The 16,880-nt window shown below is 42.0% G+C and overlaps 1 protein-coding gene across 2 annotated transcripts in view; it reads left to right on the forward strand.

Annotated features, from left to right (window-relative positions):
* Nucleotides 1–16,880, forward strand: part of LOC147027241 (ectonucleotide pyrophosphatase/phosphodiesterase family member 7-like) — a 62,135-nt gene that overhangs the window by 32,970 nt on the left and 12,285 nt on the right. For both annotated transcript variants that reach the window (XM_085883505.1, XM_085883504.1), the window contains 3 exons: nucleotides 1,141–1,286; nucleotides 8,900–9,244; nucleotides 12,903–13,208. In XM_085883505.1, coding sequence (XP_085739631.1) covers nucleotides 1,141–1,286; nucleotides 8,900–9,244; nucleotides 12,903–13,208 — 797 coding nt within the window. The remainder of the gene's footprint in view (nucleotides 1–1,140; nucleotides 1,287–8,899; nucleotides 9,245–12,902; nucleotides 13,209–16,880) is intronic.

Here is a 16,880-nt window from a genome sequence, read left to right on the forward strand (position 1 = left end):
CCTCCCACCTTTCTCGGCTTCACGCTGTCGAAACCAGGGCATTTCGGATCATTGGCATCTCCTGCAACGAGGCTGAGTCTTTGGGCCTCTCACTCAATCACCGCAGGTTGGTCGATGGTATTTCTGTCTTCTACCGTCTCCTCTCCAGCCTTGCCCCCCTGCTCTCTCTGCGATTTGTCCCCACCACATTTCCACAGGTCGCTCAAGATCCGCCAACAACCCCCCTCTGGTAAAACTACCAAAATCACGAATCACTGCTCACCTTCACTCTTTCGTTCCTCTTTTTTCCCACCTTTGGAATAAACTTCCTCACTCTATTCATTCCCATTCTTCCCTCCAGGTCTTCAAAACAGCTGTTCACCACCAACTCTTATCATCCCCCATCCAAATCCTCGATATTTTCTACCCCCGATAATCCACCCAAACCCACCTCCTTCAAATTCACTGCATTCCTTCCTGAAAGTTCCTATAATGTCCATCTTCTATTCCCCATGTTCCCATCCCATCCCTCTCCCTTCCAAAGATCTCCTAATGTCTCTGTTCCCCACTGTTTTGTCCTTCCCACTCCCTCCCCTCTTGTCTCATGTCCCCCTTGCTGTGCGTTGTGTGTTTGCTCTCTCACGAGCCTCGACAAGGTATACAAAAACAAAAACAAACAAACAAAATCCAGCCAACTGACCCTTTTAAATGTTGAGCTTGAAGCAAGCAAACAGCATGTGCTATTGGTTTTTTTTGTTTTAAAAAACCTTTGTGGTATAACTCAGCCAAGGCATGATCTACCAATCTCACAGATTCAGGGCAGATGCTCCAAACATGAATCCACCACATCTGATATCCAATTGCATATCGTTAAAAAAAAGTTTGCCTTTAGTGTGCTATTGTGACCAGACACCAAATTTACATCTTCTGGTCTGCATCATTATTTCTTCTGTTTCACAGTCTCTGTCATTTCAAGTTGGTGGTTGTTGTGGTTGGAAAGCTGTGGTATCACAACACCAGAGCTTCATATCAAGGCAGTGTCGCCTTCCTCAGGAGAGATGCTTCCTCTTCTGTTTCCTTTTCAAATTTGTTTCGTGCATGAATAGTCTACATCATTTCCTATGCTCATGTTTTTCACTTTGAACCAAATTGTACTTTCAGGTCAACATGAAGAAAACCATGGTGTCATTCACAACAAGTTTTTTAACCCTGAAACTGGAGTGATAAAAAGTTTTGAGGCAACACTCAACATCTCCGAATGGTGGGATCATGGTGCTTTACCCATCTGGATCACAGCTCAAAATCAAGTACGTAAAATTTTTATGTTAATAGCAAAGTTAATGTATCACCTTCAGATTGCAGACCGGTTGGTGGTCTCGCTGTCTTCTACCACTACCTTTCTGGTCTTGCACCTTCTGCTCTTTCCATGCTTTTGCCCCCTCCGCCCCCCCCCCAAATCATTGGGATCTAACCGAGATGAAGCTTTGTGTCCAGGACTGGTACTGTCACATCCTGAACAGATTGGTTGTCTCTTTGTATTATTCTACCACATCCTTTGTGGTCTTGCATCCTTTGCCCTCTCTTTGCTCTGTCCCTCCCAGGTTTCTGCAGGACACAAATCGTCCACCAGCAAAACATTTTTGGTGAAATTCCTAAACATCAAGGATCACTACTCACCTCCACTCATTTATTTCTCTTTTTTCCCACCTGTGGAACCAACTTCCACATTCGCTTCATTCTTCTTTCCTTTTGGTCTTCAATCCAGCTGTCCACCACCATCTCATATCATCTCCATCTAAAACCATGATTTTATTTTTTACTCCTGTTAATCTCTCCCATAATCCCCCCAAGCCCCCCCTCCAAGCCTTCCAAATTTCCATTTTTTCCCCCTGAGAGTCGAAATACGGTACATTTTGTCCACTCCATGCATCCTCCCGTACCCTTCATTCTTCCAACTCTCCCTCTATTTGTCCCTCAACCATGCTGTTGGTGTGTTTACTTCCTCTCTTTGTACTGTTCCTTTTGTTATGTTATGTCCTGAACCATTTTATGTTCTAGCTCCTCCAAAAGCCTCGACTTTTTATCGAAAAAACATGGTGTAGCTCCATTTGTGGTTAAATGATCATCAAAGCCTTTTCTCAGGATTTGTTCTCCAAAGTATACAGCTTCCGCAAAATGAAACTTTGATTGATGCAGCTCAAATTTAGCAGTGTGGAAGGGGTGTAGACAGGTGGCAGTGTGGAAGGGGTGTAGACAGGTGGCAGTGTGGAATGGGTGTAGAGAAGCAGTGGCTATGAGGTGCGTGCAGACAGGCAGTGGCTTTGAGGTGGGTACATACAGGCAGTGGCTTTGAGGTGGGTACAGAGAGGCTGTGGCTTTGAGGTGTGTGCAGACAGGTAGTGGCTTTGAAGTGTGTGCAGACAGGCAGTGGCTTTGAGGTGCGTGCAGACAGGCAGCAGTGAGGGGAGGTGCAGAGAGGCAGCAGTGATGGGTGGTACAGGGAGGCTGTCTTGTGAAGGGGTTCCAGGCATGCTTCAGTGTATAGAGGGTGCAGGCATGCACTATCGTATAAGGGGTTCAGGCATGTGCTGGTGTGGATTTGGGTGCAGGTATGATTATTTAGTTATGTAGGGGTGTAGGCATGTACTGGTGTGAAGGGGATGCAGCCATGCGCTGGTGTGGATGGGGTACAGGCATGATTGTGCAGTTGTGTAGGGGGTGCAGGTACACGTTACTGTGGATTGGGCGCAGGCATGTTCCGGTGTGTAGGGGGTGCAAGCATGTTCACAGCTTCCTAACCACAATTAAGGGCAGCAGAACAAATCTGCAAATGTTTCAGAGTCCTGAAGGTAGAGCAGTGTTTTATGATGGGGTTTCAGCATAATCCTGTAGGTCCAATCGACTTTCCCAAGGAATAATGTGCAGTGTCATCCCAGTGAGCTATAATACCACCTGACAGTGATGGATGCAATCACCAACAAATTTACTTTCAGAAACTTATTCAAACTCACATCAAGGACAGGCACAGACGAAAGAACAGAGATCGTGCGTTATTTCGATACGACCGCTCATTTCTGGTGGTCACGTGCTGGTGCTCGAGGTTAAATGGAGGAATGACCTTTTTATTTTGCAAAAGCAAAAAAAAAACAAAAACAAACGTCAAATCACATCATTGGTATGGTGCTCTGCTCTTTTTTGGTTTTTCCATACATGTACATGATCTGGTGATGTACATGCTTGGTGTTGGATTAATGGTTGAGGTGGTGGGCTTGCGATCCAAGGATCCTGAGTTCAAATTCCCCATGGCTGTTGAATTAATACCAGGTGCAGTTGACTGTGCCTGTCATCTTTCCGAGGTTGGTAAAACAAGTGCTATCTTGTTGGTATCCTGTGTCGGAGGGGTGACCTGTCCAGTATTGTGCCCAATAGCCAAGGAGACGGCTTAGGCAGCATCAACACTCTGCACAGAGTATGGTCCTGATGGATGGTGTTGCTTGTGTGTTGTTGTTTCTGTGTTATTGCGTGTGCTTGTTGTTGTTTTTGTGTTTCCGGGGCATGAACATGGCTGGTTTCGTGTCCGGGTTGGGGATGATGAGGTGTTGGTTCTGCGAGTGTTGGGGATCTTGTTGGGTGTTGTACACTTGTGGATGTGGTGTTTGGAATTGGGTGTTGTTTGTTGCTCACTTTGTCCAGACGTTTGCACCATCCAGTTTTCGCCATTTGCATCAGAGGTGTGTATTGTGTGGGTTTGTCCACCGTCTCGCCAGTTAGACCACCCTCCCGGCTCTTCACGTGCCACACTTCCAAAATCGACCGGTGTTGTTTGTTAGATGTAGTGTCGAGGACACGGGTCCCAACAAAGTTAAATTTGTGGCCAGATTGCAGGCAATAACGTGCTCTGGCTGACTGCCACCTTTACAAGCCTAATTGCTCCATCATGTTTATCTCGCCATTGTTTTAAATTTCTTCCAGTTCCATAAATGTAGAATTGGTCATGTCCCTGCATGACGAATGGTAAACTACTCCAGATTTATCACCAGTTGGTATTGGGTCCTTTAGTTTGGAGACAATATGACGGACGGTGCATAGAGGCTTGTAGGCTATCCTGACAAGTTCACCAGTCCCTGCTAATGAGAAACATCTTCATAACATGATGCTGCCCCCACCATGCTGCACAGTCGGGATGGTGTTCTTTGGGTGATGTGCTGTGTTGGGTTTGTGCCAAACGTAACATTTTGCATTTAGGCCAAAAAGTTCCATCTCGGTTTCGTCAGAACACAACACTTTTTGCCACATGACTTCAGAATCTTCAGAAGTGGGATTTTACATACATACCTCAAGTGGGACTCAAGGTGGGCTTTTTTGAGCAACGACTTCCTTCTTACCACCTTTCTGTGCAGGCCAGACTTGTGGAGTACTTGTGATATTGTTGTCACATGCACACAGTGACCAGTCTTTGCCATAAAGGCCTGTTGCTCTTTCAACATTGCCATTGGCCTCTTGGAGGCCTCTCTGATCAGTCTTCTCCTTGCTTGGTCATCCAGTTTGGAGGGACGGCCTGATCTCTGCAGGGTCTTGTGGTACCATACGCCTTCCACTTCTTACTGATTGTCTTGACTGTGCTCCAAGGGATATTCAAGGCCTTTGAAATATTTTTATTCCCATCCTCTGATCTGTGTATTTACACAACTTTATCTTGTAGTTCTTTTGAAAGCTCCTTGGTACTCATGGTTGAGTCTTTGCTGTGAAATGCACCACCCAGCAGAGTAAACCTATAGGAACAGCCGATTTTATTCTGAAATAATCAGAATCACTACGATTTAACACAGGTGGAGGCCAATTAACCTGGTGTGATTTTGAAGGTGATTGGTTACACTTGAGTTCATTTACAATTGCTATTATTAGGGGGGTGGACACTTATCCAACAAAGATATTCTAGTTTTTTAATGTAATTAATTTTCTGTAATTTGTGGAATTTGTTTTTCACTTGGAAGTTGTGGGTTATGATGTGTAAATAATGATGGAAAAAGTCTGATTTGATGAAATTTAATTCCAGGCTCGAAGGCAACAAAAGATGAAAAATTTGAAAGGGGGTATCGTCTTTCTATCGGCACTGTATAACTATTCCAATATATATCAGAGTGTGTCAGTTAGTCAGTGTGTGTCTCCTCCATAACGCTGAAACCATGAAACCGAGCGGCCTTAAACTTTGCATGCACATGAAGGGATCAAACATCAAGATAGTGCATGACTGCAAATTGTGTGTTTGCATTAATTAAAATGGCCTTATTTAATTATATCCCTCATCAGGTGCAACCTCAGTCACCGCTCTCTTTGTGGTCCTTATTCGTATCCTGGGTTACCTCGCTGGGGTCTGAAGCCACCATGTGTTTTTGGCCTGCTCAACTATACCTTGAATGGAACAGGCCACAACTATTTCCTAACGATAACGTTTTTTAAAAACTTTCCTCACTCATATTATCGAATGCCTGTTCATCATAACGACAAATCGCTGGATACATTGCAATGCTTATAAACGCCCGGAGATGCCAGCGGTCATGGCTTGATTTCATTTCTGCACGTGCCATAATCTCGAGAATCTCTTAAACTAAGGTGGAATACAAAATTTAAGCTCCAGATTGAACTTATCAGCAGTGCCAACACTGAGAAAAGTGTTCATTTTTCTAATTCGGACATTGCTTGTGTGTTTCTGGGTGCATAGTTTTATCGACGGCAATTGGTAAACACTTGCCAAGCCAGTAGTTCCGTTGGATTGATTGCTTGAGTGCTTGAGCCACTTACTGAGTGCCCCACAGTTGATAGCGGTACAGTTCGTGTCCCAATCGGGATGTACAGTTGACAGTTACTACAAGGTAGAGGTACGTGTACAGCACACATGGACGTAGTACATATGGGTAGATTTGGATCTGTACGGACTCTCCCATGGGTGTGTGGTCATGCCATGCCTGTTCCAAGCGCTGTGGTGGCAGTTTGATCCCATATCTCACGGATGTTCTATCAGGTTTTCCTTTGTCCTCGTGTTTCTAAAGCAATTGGTCATTGTATTTGCTTTACTAAGGTTATATGATTTCTCTTTGTGAGTTTCAAAGCAAAATATATTTGATAACACCCAATTTCTGAGGTGTTTGCCATATTAACGAGTTTTCTAAATTAATGAGCCAAATTTTTTTTCCACCCATCATATGCAGCTGTTTGTAAAAAAAATAATGTTTGTGAGCATCTTCCTGAAACGTCGATATAAATGTAATGTGGTTTTTCGGTGAAAGCGACTCATGGTTTCTGGGTTGTATACAGTACATACTGGAGTCGGTAATCACACTGACTCCAACCTACCGATTCCCGAAAAATTGCCGATATCAGCCAAGTACTATTGTGTGTGTGTGTGTGTGTGTGTGTGTGTGTGTGTGTGTGTGTGTGTGTGTGTGTGTGTGTGTGTGTGTGTGTGTGTGTGTGTGTGTGTGTGTGTGTGTGTGTGTGTCGTTGATTGGTATCTACATTTGGGATTTCAGAATGTGGAATGGAGTCCTCCCAGGGTGGGCTCAAAGTATACAACTTCATTTCCGTAAGGGATCATGATTCATGGACCAAGCTGTGAAGTTTTCTGTTCTCAAAGTTTTGTGCCGAGGGCTCCTCTTCAGGATCGTGACTGAGCCCCGGACAGCTTCCAACTGCAGTTTGTTTGGAAGGATATTCCCAGGGATGGTTCTTAATATCACTGTGAGGTTCTTCGTCATCATTACTGAGGCTCCAACTATCACTGGAACAACTGTGATATTCTTCAGCTTCCAGGATTTTTTTACTTCATTGTTGAGGTTTTAGTATTCTGTCATTTTCTTGATTTCTGAATCGTTAGTCCAAAATCACTGGTATTTCTCAGCAATGCCTTCTTCAATTTTTTTGTACCAAAGTATGAAATCTGGTCACAACGCTTTGTTTTTGATGTTCATGATCGATGGGATCATCAGGTCGTATGTGAGCGGTACTTCCATGTTTTCAGTGATTGCTTTTGGATCATTCCCACGAATTCTCTGGAACTGGGATATCAACGATTTTACAGATGTGCCAGCGGATTACTTTACAAACTCTCTTGTATCATCATGTGTACAGCTGTTCTGACATGAGTTTTTTTGTGTGTGTGAGTGTTCGGTCATTAAGCATAACATATCATTCTCTTTGCTAACACCACCTCCATCCCTCACCTATCTTTTTTTCTCTTTCTCTCTGTCGCCTCCTCACTCCCCTCTCCTAATAAAATGCAGCACTCTCCTCCCACACCTCTGTCTCACTCTGTCTCTCTCTCACCCCCTTCTCACATCCCTCCCTCCAACATTGTATAGCAACGTTTGGTGAGGGGTCACTCTTCACACTCTTTCCCCCCCCTTCCTAGCTTCCCTCCCTCCTCCCTCCATCCTCTCCCCTTCTCGCCCCTCCTCTCCCTTCCCTCCATCTCCTCCCCTCCCTTCCCTCCATCCTCTCTGCCTCCCTCCCTCCTATCTCCTTCCCCTGCCTCCTCTCTCTCCCCTCCCTCTCCCTCCCTCCCCTCCTTCCTCTTCCCCTCCCCAACAACTCTGTTAGCGAAGAGACAGGTTGTATTTACTCATATATATGCATACACACACACACACACACACACACACACACACACACACACACACACACACACACACACACACACACACACACACACACACACACACACACACACATATATATATATATATATATATATATATATATATATATACATATATATATATATATATATATATATATATATATATATATATATATATATATATATATATATATATATATATATATATATATATGAATGTAAAGCTGTCCATCAGTCTGTGAAGACTATATGCCTGTTAATCACGTTCTGTTTAAACGTGAATTTCAGCCTACACGAACGTCTATAAATTACGTATGATTGTAATGTTCCTTTCACAGTGAAGCTGTGTGACTAAGTCTATGATTACTTACTGTTTGAACATCATTTGCACCCTGACTTCACACATTCCTCTATATTTTTTTACAGACTGTTGGAATGTACATTTTGACGCTTTAGACTTTGCGACCCCTTCGACCGTTGCAGACCCCCAAGACCCTTGAATACCGAAAAGACCCCTTCAACCATTGAGGACCCTTTAAGACCCCGAAGACCCAAAAGTCCCCAAGGACGCAAAAGACCCAAAAGATCCCGATGACCTAGATGACACAAAAGGCTCCATGGACCTAAAATCTCCAAGGACCCGAAAAACCCTGAAGATACAAAAGTTCCTGAGGACCTAAAAGACCCAAAAGTTCCTAAAGACTCCTCAGACCCAAACGACCCCTAAGATCCTTTCGACTCCTTGGATTTTCACACCATTTGGACCACTTACACCCTTCAGACATATTAGACAGCTTAAACCCTTGATCACTTTGACCACTTGGACCTTTTTGTGTGTCAATGGGTGTAATCATAATTCAAACATTTATTTTGATCAAATTTATTTGTAATATTAATGATGTTATATTTATTTGAAATTTATTTTGTGTATTACTGGGATTCTCATGCTTGTACTATTTGTGAATGTATTTACAGCTCTGAAAGAACTTTGGGAAAGGTTTGAAAAAGAAAATGGCTTACCTTGGGTAGCTCTTTCACGGTTGCTTTATGTAGCTTCTTCAGCTAGAATCGCATGGGAGGAGTCTATATATATATATATATATATATATATATATATATATATATATATATATATATATATATATATATATATATATATATATATATATATATATATATATATGACATATTTACAACACTAATGACTTATTTATATCGCACAGAAAGGAATAAAATAAGTGAAAATCTTTGTGATTTGATGTTGACTTGCGATTTTCTTTTTAGGGCCTCTTGACTGGATCAGTACACTACCCTGGTGGAGGAGCAACATATGGCATGAAGAAGGCAAATCGAGCTGTGGTTCAGCCTCCACGCTTTGACTATGGTGATGAGAAGTTGTGGAAAGAGTGTGCAGACAAAGCATTAAACTGGCTGCAAGGAGTGGAATCTGATGGGAAGCTGAGTTCAGAAGTGCAAGCTTTGGATTTTGTGTCCTTGTACTTTGGAGAACCAGATCATACAGGACATGTCTATGGGCCAGAAAGCAGCAAGATTCGTGAGCTGGTGACGAAATTGGACGGTTTGGTCGGTTATATAGTATCTGAGATTTCAGCGAGAGGTTTACAGGAGGTGAGCGATAAATCCATTACTATTCATTCATTTACTTTAATGTCGACCCAGTTATAAATTGTCATCCTGGGGTTTCACAGGCAGGGCGATTCATCAATGTGTGCACCATCCCTCAGCTGGACATTAAGCCGGCTGTCTCATCTGCCAGCATTGGTTTGTGGATGTTAAATATTCTAGTGTGTCTTTCATGAAGAGTGGGCGAGTTATCACCAACACCCTAAACAAATCATAAATTCCTGCTCTAACCTTCAAGGGGCACGGCGTCAATGGCACAACTCTGCCCGCAACAAATGATGCTACCCGCAGCCTTGTGCTGCAAATGAAAGGAGGAGTTTGTATGTGTCATTTAATTGTTTGACTTGATTGTTTTGTTTTTTTTTCTGACCATTGACACCACCTTGTGAAATTTTGATAATAAGGGTCACGTGCCGTGTGACACTGCATCAAAAAACATGAAATATGTCCATTGAGGTCAGACATTTCACATTGCATGAAGATTCAGGACTTTATTCATGCAAACGGAATGTTACATCCTCTTCTTCACATTCCAATTAAAACAAGCATATCCTTCAGGGTAATTTATTTGGACTCATTCTGTTAATTTACATAAATGACTTCACAGACATACATTATTACGTTTATAAACCATTATTTCAACATAATGGCAAACAATTTCAATTTTACAATATTTTGTAAACGTTATGGTCACATTTAAAAATGTTGATTCTCTCATCAATTACCTTATTGGGAAATTATCTGTCCTAGTTTGCAAACGACTGAACTTTCATTTTGGCAATTCCACACCCATCAAGTTGCCACTATAACAATAGGAATTCCTTTACGAGGAATTTCAATGAAGGAGGAGGCCATTAGGCCTATCTAGTTTGCACAATGGTTGCCAACATATGGTCGTTCGTTTGTGCTCTATCCTCGAAATGCAGAGCGTCAAGCAAGGACGCAGCACATCCCCATTTTTTTACATCTAGGCTGGGGTTCTAGCCTCGAACATCCGAGACTCAGCACGGAGACTCAGAGTGGACTCTCAAACCATAAAAACACATCCTTATCATTGTGATGAGCCTGATGCAGAAGTATATTCCATGGAATCTCATTCTTATCACCAGTCATAGTTTAGGTTCGGGTGATTTTATAAGATGTATCAGTTCCCAGATAGCACACCTGAGCTGGCCAAAGATTGGCACATTGATAGCTGTGACACTGTGCCAGCAATGGCCACTCACATCAGCCCAGTATCATTTTGTACAACTGACTGGAATCAGAAGAAAAAATCTGGCCCAGAATAAGCAACCAAACATTATATAGCTGGGCCATTATTGGTCCAACACATTCTGCACCGATGGCCATCATTATATACTGAAGACCACTCACTCAATACTAGCACCATACTCTTTTGTTGGGAATATATATTTCTCCATTGTTATTAACTCTTTGAACTCTGAGCAACTTGGACTTTCAGCTCCCCAACCCTCGGCCCCCTGGAGAAAAATCTGGCCACTTGGGTATACTAAGGTTTGAATCGCACCTGGTAAACTGGCCCGTCAGGTATATCGAGGTTTGAATAGTGGCTGGTAAACCTGCCAGTCAGGTGTATCGAGGTTTGAATAGTGGCTGGTAAACTTTCCGGTCGGGTATATTAAGGTGGGAGTAGTGACTTGTAAACCTGCCGGTCGGGTATATCGAGATGGGAGTAGTGGCTGGTAAACTGGCCGGTCAGTGATATCGAGGTTTGAATAGTGGCTGGTAAACCTGCTGGTCGGGTATATCAAGGTTTGAATAGTGGCTGGTAAACCTGCCGGTCGGGTATATCGAGATGGGAGTAGTGGCTGGTAAACTGGCCGGTCAGTGATATCGAGGTGGGAGTAGCGGCTGGTAAACTGGCCAGTCAGATATATCGAGATTTGAATAGTGGCTGGTAAACTTGCCGGTCAGGTATATCGAGGTGGGAGTAGTGGCTGGTAAACTGGCCGGTCAGTGATATCGAGGTGGGAGTAGCGGCTAGTAAACTGGCCAGTCAGGGATATCGAGATTTGAATAGTGGCTGGTAAACTGGCCGTTCAGGTATTCACGGTTCAGGTTAATTATGGTGGAAATGTTCATGGATGTAGATTTTGGGATGACCTGAGGAAGAGGTGAACAGTCATCTTGAAGCCTTGGAGAGAAAAATGAGATTGAACAGACTAAGGAAGTTGGTTCCATGGGTGAGAGATTCAAGGAACAAATGAGTGAAGGTGAGCAGTGAACCTGAATTTTGGAAGAATAACCAGAATTTGATTACTCACAGAATACGTGCACCATGGAAAACCTGGGGGGTGGTATGACATACCATGGAAAACCTGTGGGGTGGTGTAACATACCATGGAAAACCTGGGGGGTGGTATGACATGGCATGGAAAACCTGGGGGGGGTGGAGTGACTTAGCATGGAAACCTTGGGGGTGGCATGACATGCCATGGAAAACCTGGGGGGGGGTGGTGTGACATAGCATGGAAAACCTGGGGGATGGTATGACATGGCATGGAAAACCTGGGGGTGGTGTGACATAACATGGAAAACCTGGGCGTGGTGTGACATAGCATGGAAAACCTGGGGGGCGAGGTGGTATGACATGGCATGGAAAACCTTAGGGGGGGGGGGATGACATGCCAAGGAAAACCTGGGCAGTGGCATGACATGGCATGGAAAACCTGGGGGGTGGTATGACATAGCATGGAAAACCTGGGGGTGGCATGACATGGCATGGAAAACCTGGGGGGTGGTGTGACATCGCATATAAAAGCTGGGGGTGGTGTGACATAGCATGGAAAACCTGGGGGGTGGTGTGACATCGCATAGAAAAGCTGGGGGTGGTGTGACATAGCATGGAAAACCTGGGGGGTGGTGTGACATAGCATGGAAAACCTGGGGGGTGGTGTGACATAGCATGAAAAACCTGGGGGGTGGCATGACATGGCATGGAAAACCTGGGGGGTGGTATGACATAGCATGGAAAGGGCAGAGGGTGCAAGTCCAGAAGGGAGGTGGGAGAAGATAGAGAGGTCACCAATCTGTCTGTGACGCAAGAGTAACAGGCCAAATGATTCAGGTTAATCAGGAGATTCCAATGATTTTGAGTTCTCCATGGTGGGGTGCAAGTTTTAGAGTTATACAGGAATTTTATTGAAAGTAATACAAGTCGAAGAAGTGTGGGAGAAGGAATTTTGAAAATGAGAACGTAAGGTGATTAAACATTTCAAAATTGTCATTTCAAAATTTGGATTTGCTGGAAAGTGATTGGAGGAGGAAAAGAAATGGGAGATGATCATAAAGAATAAACTTTCGGTGCTGAATATCTTAAGGAATGAGCTGAAATGAGTGATAATGAACGATTTATTTGGTTGGTCATTTCGAAAAGAAAGAAGAAAGTAGCAGCGAGGTGTTGGTGCTGTGTGTATGTATGAATGAATGAATGAATGAATGAAGGTAAGGTACACAAGATGGTGGGTGGGTGCATCGTTTGGAATCACTGAGTGATTTATTTTTCTCACAATGGATGCTTGTTCACAAAGTATTTCCTGTAATTCTCACAATGTTTACACTCTCCTTCCATCATTTTGAACCATTGCTCGATTTCTATTATTTTCTCTCTGTCCTATTACAGTCCCTGAATGTTATTTTGACATCAGATCATGGCATGACAAGAGTAAAGCCTCATCCAGAGATTGTTCTCTCCAAATATATTGACTTTAAAACAGAAGTGGATTTCTACATTCTCAATTATGGTCCTTCTGGCCTGATTTATCCCAAACCTGGGAAAGAGGATATTGTTTATCAAAAGCTTCATGGAGCACATCCTGGCCTCAATGTTTATCGGAAGGAAGACTTTCCCAAAAAATATCACTATGCTGGCAGTGACCGTATATTGCCCATCATTGTGTATGGTGACCCGGGATACCTCGTAAACGGAGTAAGTATCTGCTGCTGTTAAGGTCAAACATTTAATGTGTTCAGTGTTTGCCTGAAAAACAAAGGCTTATCAAGGTACCATTACAAGCTGTAATGGTATATGGTTGTTGTTTTCTGATGACAATTCTTTATAGGAAAAAAAAAATGTTCACTAACTGTATGAACATCAACAATTCGTAACAAACTCCTTTGTATCTGATGCAACTTATGTCTTTGTTTTGAGTTGTTGTTTATCATATCCTCTTAAAATGTTAGTGTGACATTCATTATCTCCACCACGGAAGGTGGACAGAGAATTTTTTTTCACCCTGTTTGTCTGTCTGTTTGTTTGTTTGTGAGCATGATATCTCAAAAAGATATTGATGGATTCGGAGGAAACTTGTTGGACAAGTTCGGTGTGTGACGAGGACGAATTGAATAGATTTTGGCGAAGATCCGTATCCGGATCTGGGAATTTGAAATTTTTCAAAGTGATGATTCATAATTGAGAGATACTTATCATGATACTTCAAAAGGTTATGGACAGGTTATAACAAAATTTAGTTAGGTGACAAGAACAAGCCAATTTGATTTTGGTTCAGGTCCTGATGCAGGTTTGGCCTCTCAGTGGAATACAAAACATAAACTGTTCAACCCGGTAGAGATACTCACTCGACCCAGTACCGTTTTCGTTACAAAATTATGTTTTACTCTTTCTTTTATGCACTGCACACATATTTTGTTTTGCTTTCGGGCTTTGTGTGTTTGTTATACAACATCATTATTAGTAGTCAGACCCTGATATTTGCTGAAACGCTATTTGCGACCCCGTGTATTCACAGTTTATAACATGGGACCTGCTTTCAACATTCGTGGCCTGTGCTTCGCATATTCACGGGTTTTTTCACAAGCGTATTTGCATTTTTTTCACGTATTTGCGGTTTATAAAGAGTGACCTGCTTCGACATTCGCGGCCCTGTGTTTCACACATTAATTGTTTTTTTCACGGTTTTTCACAAGCGTATTTGCATTTTTTTCACGTAATCGTGGTTTATAAAGTGCGACCTGTTTTGACATTCGCGGCCCTGTGTTTCACACATTAATTGTTTTTTTCACGGTTTTTCACAAGCGTATTTGCATTTTTTTCACGTAATCGTGGTTTATAAAGTGCGACCTGTTTTGACATTCGCGGCCCTGTGTTTCACACATCATTGTTTTTTTTCACGGTTTTTCACAAGCGTATTTGCATTTTTTTCACGTAATCGTGGTTTATAAAGTGTGACCTGTTTTGACATTCGCGGCCCTGTGTTTCACACATTAATTGTTTTTTTTCATGGTTTTTCACAAGCGTATTTGCATTTTTTTCACGTATTTGCGGTTTATAAAGAGTGACTTGCTTCAACATTCACGGCCCTGTGTTTCTCATATTCATTATTGTTTTTTCACGGTTTTTCACAAACGTATTTGCATTTTTTTCACGTATTTGCGGTTTATAAAGTGTGACCTGCTTCGACATTCACGGCCCTGTGTTTCCCATATTCATTATTGTTTTTTCACAAGCGTATTTGCATTTTTTTCACGTATTTGCGGTTTATAAAGCGTGACCTGCTTCGACATTCACGGCCCTGTGTTTCACACATTAATTGTTTTTTTCACGTTTTTTCACAAGCGTATTTGCATTTTTTTCACGTAATCGCGGTTTATAAAGTGTGACCTGCTTCGACATTCACGGCCCTGTGTTACGCATTTTCATTGTTTTTTTTTCACGTTTTTTCGCAAACGTATTTGCAGTTTTTTCACGTAATCGCAGTTTATAAAGAGTGACTTGCTTCAACATTCACGGTCCTGTGTTTCTCATATTCATTATTGTTTTTCACGGTTTTTCCCAAGCGTATTTGCATTTTTTTCACATATTCGCGGTTTCTAAAGTGCGACTTGCTTCGACATTCACGGCCCTGTGTTTCACACATTCATTTTTTTTTCACGTTTTTTCGCAAACGTATTTGCAGTTTTTTCACGTAATCGCGGTTTATAAAGTGTGACTTGCTTCGACATTCACGGCCCTGTGTTACGCATTTTCATTGTTTTTTTTTCACGTTTTTTCGCAAACGTATTTGCATTTTTTTCACGTAATCGCAGTTTATAAAGCGTGACTTGCTTCAACATTCACGGCCCTGTGTTTCTCATATTCATTATTGTTTTTTCACATTTTTTCGCAAGTGTATTTGCAGTTTTTTCACGTTGTCGCAGTTTATGAAGTGTGACCTGCTTTGACATTCACGGCCCTGTGTTTCACACATTCATTGTTTTTTTTCACGTTTTTTCACAAGCGTATTTGCGGTTTATAAAGTTTGACCTGATTCGACATTCGCGGCCCTGTGTTTTACATATTCATTGTTTTTTTCACGTTTTTTCACAAACGTATTTGCATTTTTTTTCATGTAATCGTGGTTTATAAAGTGTGACCTGCTTCGACATTTGTGGCCCTGTGTTTCACACATTCATTGTTTTTTTTCACGGTTTTTCACAAGCGTATTTGCATTTTTTTCACGTAATCGCGGTTTATAAAGAGTGACTTGCTTCAACATTCACGGCCCTGTGTTTTTCATATTCATTATTGTTTTTTCACGGTTTTTCACAAACGTATTTGCATTTTTTTTCACGTATTTGCGGTTTATAAAGAGTGACCTGCTTCGACATTCACGGCCCTGTGTTTCACACATTCATTTTTTTTTTCACGGTTTTTCACAAGCGTATTTGCATTTTTTTCACGTAATCGTGGTTTATAAAGAGTGACCTGCTTCAACATTCACGGTCCTGTGTTTCTCATATTCATTATTGTTTTTCACGGTTTTTTGCAAGCGTATTTGCATTTTTTTCACATATTCGCGGTTTCTAAAGTGCGACTTGCTTCAACATTCACGGCCCTGTGTTTCACACATTCATTTTTTTTTCACGTTTTTTCGCAAACGTATTTGCATTTTTTTCACGTAATCGCGGTTTATAAAGTGTGACTTGCTTCGACATTCACGGCCCTGTGTTACGCATTTTCATTGTTTTTTTTTCACGTTTTTTCACAAGCATATTTGCGGTTTATAAAGTCTGACCTGATTCGACATTCGCAGCCCTCTGTTTCACATATATTTTTTTTCACGTTTTTTCGCAAACGTATTTGCATTTTTTTCACGTAATCGCGGTTTATAAAGTGTGACTTGCTTCAACATTCACGGCCCTGTGTTTCACACATTCATTTTTTTTTCACGTTTTTTCGCAAACGTATTTGCATTTTTTTCATGTAATCGCGGTTTATAAAGTGTGACTTGCTTCGACATTCACGGCCCTGTGTTACGCATTTTCATTGTTTTTTTTCACGTTTTTTCGCAAACGTATTTGCAGTTTTTTCACGTAATCGCGGTTTATAAAGTGTGACTTGCTTCAACATCCACGGCCCTGTGTTTCTCATATTCATTATTGTTTTTTCACGGTTTTTCACAAGCGTATTTGCATTTATTTCACATATTCGCGGTTTATAAAGTGCGACTTGCTTCAACATTCACGGCCCTGTGTTTCACACATTCATTTTTTTTTCACGTTTTTTCGCAAACGTATTTGCAGTTTTTTCACGTAATCGCGGTTTATAAAGTGTGACTTGCTTCGACATTCACGGCCCTGTGTTACGCATTTTCATTGTTTT

Source organism: Eptatretus burgeri, chromosome 5 (assembly GCF_056783735.1).
Source record: "Eptatretus burgeri isolate ZD-2024b chromosome 5, Ebu_testis_v1, whole genome shotgun sequence".
Taxonomy (NCBI): Eukaryota; Metazoa; Chordata; class Myxini; order Myxiniformes; family Myxinidae; genus Eptatretus; species Eptatretus burgeri.